This window comes from Micropterus dolomieu, linkage group LG18 (genome assembly GCF_021292245.1).
Source record: "Micropterus dolomieu isolate WLL.071019.BEF.003 ecotype Adirondacks linkage group LG18, ASM2129224v1, whole genome shotgun sequence".
Classification (NCBI taxonomy): domain Eukaryota; kingdom Metazoa; phylum Chordata; class Actinopteri; order Centrarchiformes; family Centrarchidae; genus Micropterus; species Micropterus dolomieu.
Window position 1 is genome coordinate 34880736 of NC_060167.1, and position 9216 is coordinate 34889951.

Sequence of the window (9216 nt, forward strand, 5' to 3'; positions counted from 1 at the left end):
AGGGAGTGGAGGTGAAGGGTGTGACTCTGACACACACTGCATCATACCATCCAGGTGGGACAGTGTTTATAAAGCCGCAGTCTGGCAGCACACTCACTTCAATGCAGCAGATAACAGAGCTGACAGAGAACAGACTCCAGGTGAGTTTCACATTGAGAAATACATTCAGCTGACTTTGATTGTGTTTCATTGTTTCTGCTTGCTGATGTATTTTGTTTTCTCACCTGTTCCAGACTTTTTCATAAGAGGAACAGGACATGAGAACACTTTTACTTCTAGCTGGTAAGATTTCCTTCTTTTTGTCTTTTGCTTAAATTTTTTAAATGTTGTGTCGTCGTTCGGTTTCACAGCTTTTGTCCTGCAACTTTCACTTTAAACTTTTTCAGACCAGATGTTTACATTCATGAATCATTGGGATTTGACAGTATGCAGGTTTTCAATCCAGCGGAACACAGCAGATGATTACACTGACCACTCCGTTATCTAGCAGGAGAGCAGGAACTTACCGGAAAAGAGCTGCTGATTGGTTGGAATAGAAACCTGCATACTTTCTGGTCATGATGGCACATGTTTTAAGAGCTATTAACCCTGAAAGGATTTCACTAGTCTGCGTCTGCTTCGGGATCTTCCACCCGTATAAGAGCTTTAGGAAAAATACTTGGATTTTGTTTAAACTAATATAAATAAACAAAATATTAAGTGGGTGTTAATCAGTTTTCAAATCACATATCTAAAAATTGTAGATGCTAGGACTTTGTCTAAAACACAAGGAGGAATCTTTTGTGAGTACCATCTTTGGGCTTCTTCTGGTGTGATATAACAATGAGACTTGAGCTTGATTAAACTCTTATAAATAAATAGCTGATAGAGGTTAATCAGATTGGCGACCTGTCCAGGGTGTACCCCGCCTTGCGCCCCATGTCAGCTGGGATTGGCTCCAGCCCCCCGCGACCCTGTACGCAGGATAAGCGGTTGATGATGGATGGATGGATGAAGGTTAATCAGTCTACATTGGGTTTAGGCAAAAGATTAAAAACTGCCATGTTTGTGCTTAGGTTAAGTTTAAAGATGCTTTAGTAAAAGTTTCATATGATTAAGGTGAGCGTAATAATCTGGGAGGAACTGCCTCTGTCCATGAATACTCAAGGTTTACTTTTAACAAGTAGACAAACTGGAATCATCAACATTAATTACAATCCCATCTGTTGTCAGTATAGCTTGATCATATGCTATGTGCTATCTACAGCATATGGTTTAATTGTGTTATCAAGTACATTTAGACAATGGTTACTGTAATATTTTGTGAAAAGGCAAATTCCATCCCACTGATGGAGAGAAACATTCATGTTAGTGGACAGTTATATCACAGCAATGTGTTCACATTTCTCTAACTATGGAGTCCAGCTGCAGGAGCCAAAACTTACTAGATGAATGGGGCTTTACTGATTAAGTAGCAACTGATTTCTTACTCTGATATTGCACATATTTTTAAGGTGGTATTGGCTCGATGGTCTCATGAGATCATTAACATATACCTATCTACCTATATCTGGTTACTAGCTAGCTAATTTGAATTAGAATACACAAGATTTCAAAAATATCATTGTGTGTTTTAGGTTTACAACATGCTATACAAATGTCATCAGAAACACACATTTTGTGTTCATCTAACATAGGAAAAAATGTTTGCATGCACTGTGGTTCAAGTGCTGGAAAAATTCGATCTGAACTTCCCTTTTCCAGACCATTATTACAGAATTGGCCCTTCTTTCCTGTTTTGGATTGCGCTTGTATGTAATGACAAATGTTAGTGTTGAATGTGAACTGGGATATATTTTTAGAAAATGCTTATTTAGTAAATACTTCTAACACGTTGTGACATTATATTTAATATTGTGCTGCCTTCCTCCTAACAGCCATAGCTGCAGTATCACAGGCCCAGACGGACTGCTCTCAGGGGGCTTGTTACCCACCCATCAATGACCTGCTCCTGGGGAGGGCTCACCAGCTCCATGCCTCCTCAACCTGCGGTCTCACAGGCTCCGAGGTGTACTGTACCCCCTACCAACAGGTAAGGGAACAGTTCTGTGTTTAAAGGACATTTCATCTCTGCAGATCAAAGATGTTTTGAGATGCAAGTTTGTGTTTCGCACTTTCGCAGCATATGAGTATCAACCTCTAGAAAACCACTGTGATCAAATCTTAGTAAATCATCTTGATCAAAGGAGACTTCTCTGCAGATGAAAGTTTGTCGGATGAGCTGTTCAGTTGGAAATATGGGGGGAAATAACAAACTCAAATGCAAGCTACAGTTTGTGAGGCAGAGAAAGCAAAAGCATAAGCAGCAGCAGCAGCTTTAATGCTAAAATATGGATACTGGCCTTATAAAAACCCATACACAGTGACTCCCTCAGCCATCTGTGTTCACCTATGCCATGCATGGGTCTCTACGTGGGTTTTGTACCGTCAGGAGGGTAGTGATGCCGAGGTCATGGTGAACAGACGAATGTGCGGGATGGAAGCTGTGTTGATTTTGGCCAGACTGCCTGCTGTCCATTTGTGAAACAGTCTGATTTCAGTGCCAGAGCATCATGTTGCAACTGTACTCTTTGACCAACGTCTGGACTCAGCAGCCCGTTTGTCTGATTCAAATGCTGATTTTGAAACAAGACATTAACTGTCCAGAGCAGAGGACATGTAGTGTGCAAGAGTCAAGCCTGTAATGTTGCAATTTTTTTATTTGCTAAGGAAAGGTAGAAAAGTGTCTCTAATGTGTGTATTTGAAATACAGATCAACTATTTTCAGGTATCATACTGAAGCTAGTTTTTATAAAATCCACTGAAACAAGTGGAAAATGTCCTCTTTAAAAAAAAAAGGTGTATTCCAACTTTCAGTGATTTTCATTGTGGTCTTCTATAAGATAACCTAAAACTAACAAATGACAATTTAACCCAAAAGAGCACTGGGAGACAGACAGGATCATGGGTGGGTTGATGTTGCATTCCCTTCATAGCTTCCAGCATATGTGCACTGTGTTGTATCTGCCTCAGGCTGTCAGAGATCAACGCTTTCCCTTATTTATTTATTTCTTACCTGCACCGCACCTTGTCCAGACAGGGAGGGGCAGGAACAGTCAGCTTTATCTCAGAGCTGACACATAGAATCAAACACAACCGCATGCATGACTACCAACAAAGACGAGAGCCGTCAAAGCCATCGTAGAGAACAAATCAGATCTTGTTGGGTATGCTTCATCATATTGTCAGATTCTGTAACAAGTAAGTGAAAAAATCAAATGAAGAAATTATAATCCAAGCCTCTTTAGCAGACCTGCTGTAGTGTTGATCAGTCTAGAGTTACCATGTCCTTGAATCTTTAAATAGTAACTTCTACTAACTAACTAATTTTATCATAATGTCCACTACAGACTGTATATCCTGACTGAGGAGGAAATACATGTTCAGTTGATGTCAGCTGGCAATGACTAAATGCAATCGGGGTGTGTTTGCAAGTGTGCTGGAAGTGACACACCGCAGTGCCAGAAGCCCCTGACCATTGTAGAAAAAAGCTCCCACACTGAATCACTTATAATCTAAACATACAAAGTTAAGAAGAATCTCGTGTTGTACTGGGGTAACTGAGGTGAAGTAGTGGTAAAACTGACATAAACACACCCAAGTTTTTGAGTGGGTTCAATCTTTGTCCCCTGAGATTAGATAAGATTGACTTTTGCAATGAGAAAAAGATAAACACATTTAAAATGGAATGCACTGAAGATGAAGTGAGCTAATGTGGTCATTGCTGAATGATTCATGGCATTAATGGCAGTCATCATATTTTAACAGTTTACACTTGTGCTTGTGGAAACAGTTTTAAAATGGAGCTTTGCTGTTCCTTTTTTGTTGCAGAGAGCTAATGTCAACAGTTTAACAAGCACATATTGGGTATTTAGACTAGGGCAGGCAATGTTGGAGAAACTGTCAAGAGACTGGTAGCTTTTGAAAGTATCCAATTCAGGACTCCCTTTAAAGCCAGGTCCCCAAAACACACGTTCATGCGAGTCATGAGTGCACGGGCAGATTGCATGCAGGTTGGCAGGTAGGTGTTGCTAGGTAGGTAGGTGTGAATTATTGAAACTGTAGGATCCAGCACTTTTGTGAAGTCCCCCAACTTTATCGAAATGAAAGGAAACTGGAAACAATTTCATGTTTAAAGATGTGCTTCACTTTAGTTTGTAATAGGACTTTGCAGAGTAATATGGCCTTTTAGCCAAGACCTGACCTCTGCCCTGTCCATAGTGCAGTTACAATTTCTTTTGTAAATTTGCATCCTGATGTGGGTGAGCATGTTGAGACACATAGCTGGAGAAGAAACATTATCAAGGCCTTTATGTTGTAACAATCAGCAACCCTTTTCCCTTCAGGGAAAGCAGACATGGTGTGTGTGCCAGACTGGCAGCCATGCCCAGAGTACCCTGTGTGGAGGGGGAGCTAATAAATATTGACTGGTGAAAGCAGCTGCCGAGTTGTCAGTGATTTGAGCACTTGTGTGGGGAATTTTGCGAGTACATACATTCACAAACATACTGGGTGACTTCATAAACAGCATGTAGCTCATCAGAGGTGGGATAACAGATCTATTACTGTAAACATTAACGGTAAATTTCACCTAAAAATTAAAATGTGAGAATTATCTCCTCGCTTTTATATAATTCAATACACTGATAAAAGGTGTGAGTTTGTTTGTGCGCATACATAAGACAAGTGCTATGACTGAGTCAGGGGTCAGTAGACAGTCACTAAAGACCTCATTCTTTGGATCAATTTTGAATCTTTAAAGTTATATTTAACATCTACAATTGTTGAATGAGTCTGAATTTTACCAACTTTTGTTGTCAGGTGGACAAATTAGGGTTGTATTTCACGGATTTGTTTTATGTTACTTTACTAAAGATGGTCAGGTTTAAACATGGGCAGCACATGTTTCCTTCCTCATCCATCTGTCGTTGGGGCAAAGTTTCCCTCCCAATTGTTGACCAGTTCAATCCAAACACAACTGTCATCAGGCTTCCCATCTGAGGCATATTGATTTTCTGTCCCTCTGGTGAATGTGTGACCTGCTCAGTGGCACAGTTTATCTACCTGGTATAGCAGGGAGGCAGAGACAAATTTAGAAGTTAGGTCCATGGGTCAGTTTCAGGACAAATACTCGACACAGTTCCCTAATGTAAGGGGCTGCAGTGTGCGTGAGCAAGTTGAGGACCCGAACGCAAGACACCGGAGCTGAGCAGGCAGAGTTCAGTGATTTATTAAAACAAAGCGAGCACACCTACAGGCAGTGGCCAGAACAAAAAAACAAAAAGGGCACGGAGTACATAGACCCAAACGAAGGCAGAAACACAGGGTAGGATCACGGAACGCAGGAAGACAGAGCAAGACAGCTTCACGCAACAACCACAAGAATTCGACACAGACTGAACAGAGCACAGCCATTAAATAACAGGGCTAACGAGCAGGGAGGGAGTCAACAGGGGAAAGACATGAGGGACACATCAGACAAGCTAGACATACTACAAAATAAACCAGGAAGTAAAGCATGCGACAGAAGTAACACAAAACCACAGCATGCATGCATAACATACAAAACCTAAACAAGAACCCAGAACTAGAACCCAGAGGCAGGGGAGTGAACACAACATAACAGGGCAGGGCAAGACACCTGAAACTAAGATTAAACAGAACACCAGACAAATCCAAAATAAATCAAGAACTAAGTCACAGAACTGAAATGCAGGACCAAGAAGTAAGACAATAAACAAGGCAAAACAATACAACACAAGACACGGAACGAAAACAAGACCAAAATCCTTAAATCACAACACATACATACATTTACCAAAGATTACACTGCAACAAACTGCACGAAAGTCCAGTGTTACTGATTTGTTTTGTGTTCTTTGTTCCTTAGAGGAGAATGAAGTGTTGTCCATGTGACTCCAGGAACCCAAACGGTCAGCTGGCCCACACGGTCCAGGATGTGTTGTCCACTTCTGGACCAGATAGATGGTGGCAGTCCAGGAAAGGTGGGCAAAGAGAGAAAGAGAGAGTGAAAGTGTGAAAGAGAGAGCAAAGCAGGAGTGAATTGGTACGTTTGAAAGTAAACCTTGCTATAGAGCCATTTATTTAGCTATCCGAGCTCTTTCCATTTGCTCTTCCATTTTCAGTCAGTAGAGTCAACATCAAATCTCTCAAATCCAAATTAATAGAAGTCAAATCAAGGTATGTTTTTGTACCTGTTAAAAACAGCAAGTCTTAGTCATATGTAGTGTACCTGATGGAAATACTGTTTTACTGGTTTGTCCTATAGAGGTGAATCCAGTCACTCTCCAGTTGGACCTCAACAACCTGTTCCAGCTTGACAACCTAGTGCTCAGCTTCAAGGTATGATACAGTCTGGATCACATGAGTATCCATGAATCTGTTCACTCATCATTTCAGATTAAAGTTTGATGAAAGTCCTTATATGGTGTGTTTGCATTCTTACAAACTGTATTTGTATGTTCCTCACACACAATAATAATTTTAAAGCAGAAATATTTTCTTTTTTCATCTTTTCTGCTTTGCAGGGTCCTCGCCCCAGTGTCTTTGTTATAGAGAAGACACTGGATAACGGCAGGACGTGGCAGCCTGCTCTCTACTTGGCTACAGACTGTCAAAGATCTTTTCCTGGCATTCCCACCAGTACACCTCTTTCCCTGGATGAAACATACTGCTACACACTGCCCCCTACTGGAGGAAACCCCTACCAAGATCACATAGTAAGGACAAACAATCTGTTGTCAGATACTATTTTACCTCGTCTTCAGTCAAGACTAATTATTATTGGATAACAGTATTGTGCTGGTTTGTGAAATAAGAGAAAAACATGCTGTGATGGAGACAAACATTATGAAATCTTCTGTATAAAAATATGTACATTTTGCACATTTCTGTTCTCCAGATCCAGTTTAGTCCTTTGCGTCAGTATGCTTATGTCCCAGCTCCCGACAGCCAAAAAATTGAAGGTGCGTCTCTGTGAATAACTTCCCGAATCATGACAGATGCAGTATAGACCTGGTTTAAGTTTGCAGCCTGCTGACTGACGGCTGTCTCATCCACAGAAGTGTCTGGGTTAACGGGACTGAGGGTGAGGCTGACTGAGCTCGGCGATGTGCCACATGTACCAGGCAGAGCTCTCAGTAGGTTTTACGCCCTAAAAGAAATGAGAGTGATGGGCAGCTGTATGTGCCATGGACATGCCAACCAATGCCTGCCAGAAGTCTACAACAGCCCACTGTCCAACACCATAGAGGTATGTATGCACTTTTGATTTATTTTGATTTTTTTCCTATTGCTTCCAGTTTTTTCCTAAACCAGGCTCAACATATCCTGGACCTACAGTGTCTCTGTACTGGACGCTCAGATATGAGACTGACACTTACCAGACAGTCTGTTGAACAACATTGTGCTGAATGCGATATACTGGTCAGAGCCTGCCTGAAGCATAAATTAAATAAGCATTTTATTCAGCCTCCACTGCGACCAGGAGGCCCTTTTTCTGCTTAAGGCCCCAAAAACCCGCCCCTGACATTGATCCTCATGCATGTTCAAATTTGGCTCAAAAGATACTGTAAATTCAGCAGAGAACCTTCACCAGGGTAACATGAGAGAGATAATAAACTGGTGGCAACAGTTTTGTTTCTTGACCTTCCTCCGATCTTTAAAGGATCATTTCTATATTTTTAAACCTGAGCCCTATTTTCACATATTTTATTATTGAAATGACTAGTAGGTACCAAAAGATTTGGGATCCGTGCAGTAGCTGCAACATATTTCTTTGGGGCAATTGCACCTGTCAAAATTACATCCACAAGTGACTCCCGATAATACTCTTTTTTTAACCAGATGTCTCCATAATGGTGGTTCGCTGCCGCCAGCTGAAGCCACCTACTCCACGGAATCCAAAACGTTTTGGAATAGTCATTTCTTAGTCTTTAATCTAATTAAACATCCCTTCATGGGCCTGATTTTTCTGTGTCTCTTTGCAGGTGAATCCTCAGGTAAATCCTCAGTGTGACTGCCAGCATAACACAGCAGGGGTGAACTGTGAGCGTTGCGCTGATCTCTATAATGATCTGCCCTGGAGACCTGCAGTGGAAGGCAACACTCACACCTGCAAACGTAAGACTCAGTAAATAAAGTTGACCTCTAGTGTCACCCAGATTTCTGAAGGCAACACCAAGCTGAGTGTGAAAGACTTGGACAAAATACATACCAGAATACACTTCTCTGTGAGCCACAATATCTAATGAATGCAATAATGCCTCTAAAATTTGCCACCAATAAATACCCACATTACAAAAAGTGGTAGTAAAGCTGAAACTGAACTTCTTCTGGAAAAAAAACTAGTGACTATTAATTATTAATGCCTCAATCATGTCAGAGCTCAACTATAGTAAAGGTTAAATTGACCCATGGTGCTGGCCGACCTATATATCATAGTTTTTCTTTTGTTGTTTTTTGTCTGTAAAGTGTCCTTGGGATAGGTGAAATGCCCTTTTTTAAATTAGTAACCCACACGGTGTATACTGTGCACTAACCCCTTTGCTGTCTCCTCAGGCTGTGAGTGCAACAACCACGCCCAACGCTGTCACTTTGACCAGGCGTTGTACGAGGCCAGTGGGCGGAGGAGTGGAGGTGTGTGTGAGGGTTGCATGCACCACACCACAGGACCCAAGTGTGATCAGTGTGCCCCAGGTTACCAGCCAAACCCCCGCAGCCGCATGGACCGTCCGGATGCTTGCACGCGTAAGTGGTTTATTGGTGAAATGAAAGGAACTGTGACATGCAGGATAAGAAGTTCAACTTCAAAAAGCGACATTTTCACGTAGAAATAACCAAGTTTGTGTTGCCGCTAGGCTGTATCTGCAGTTCTGAGGGGACAGTGAATGGGGGCCGCTGTGACGACAGCACAGGCTCGTGTCAGTGTAAAGTGAACGTTGAAGGTCCCCGCTGTGACCGCTGTAAGAGAGGCTACTATGGCCTGAGCGCCTCCAACCCTCTGGGCTGCTCCAGTGAGTCAACCAACTCCTTCACATCATTCTTTCTTACACCACAGTCTTCTTTTTTCAGCTCTGTCGGTTTTCAGCTTAGCTTGGTCGCAGGGAATGAATGTTA

General features: G+C 41.8%; 1 protein-coding gene across 1 annotated transcript in view; it reads left to right on the top strand.

Annotated features, from left to right (window-relative positions):
• LOC123987081 (laminin subunit beta-3-like) overlaps positions 1 to 9216 on the top strand; it is a 17344-nt gene continuing 8128 nt past the window's right edge. The window contains exons 1-11 of the mRNA XM_046075691.1: positions 1 to 140; positions 234 to 282; positions 1917 to 2071; positions 5969 to 6083; positions 6368 to 6441; positions 6627 to 6818; positions 7001 to 7064; positions 7161 to 7351; positions 8088 to 8220; positions 8659 to 8847; positions 8958 to 9113. Coding sequence (XP_045931647.1) covers positions 258 to 282; positions 1917 to 2071; positions 5969 to 6083; positions 6368 to 6441; positions 6627 to 6818; positions 7001 to 7064; positions 7161 to 7351; positions 8088 to 8220; positions 8659 to 8847; positions 8958 to 9113 — 1294 coding nt within the window. The 5' untranslated portion in view covers positions 1 to 140; positions 234 to 257. The remainder of the gene's footprint in view (positions 141 to 233; positions 283 to 1916; positions 2072 to 5968; positions 6084 to 6367; positions 6442 to 6626; positions 6819 to 7000; positions 7065 to 7160; positions 7352 to 8087; positions 8221 to 8658; positions 8848 to 8957; positions 9114 to 9216) is intronic.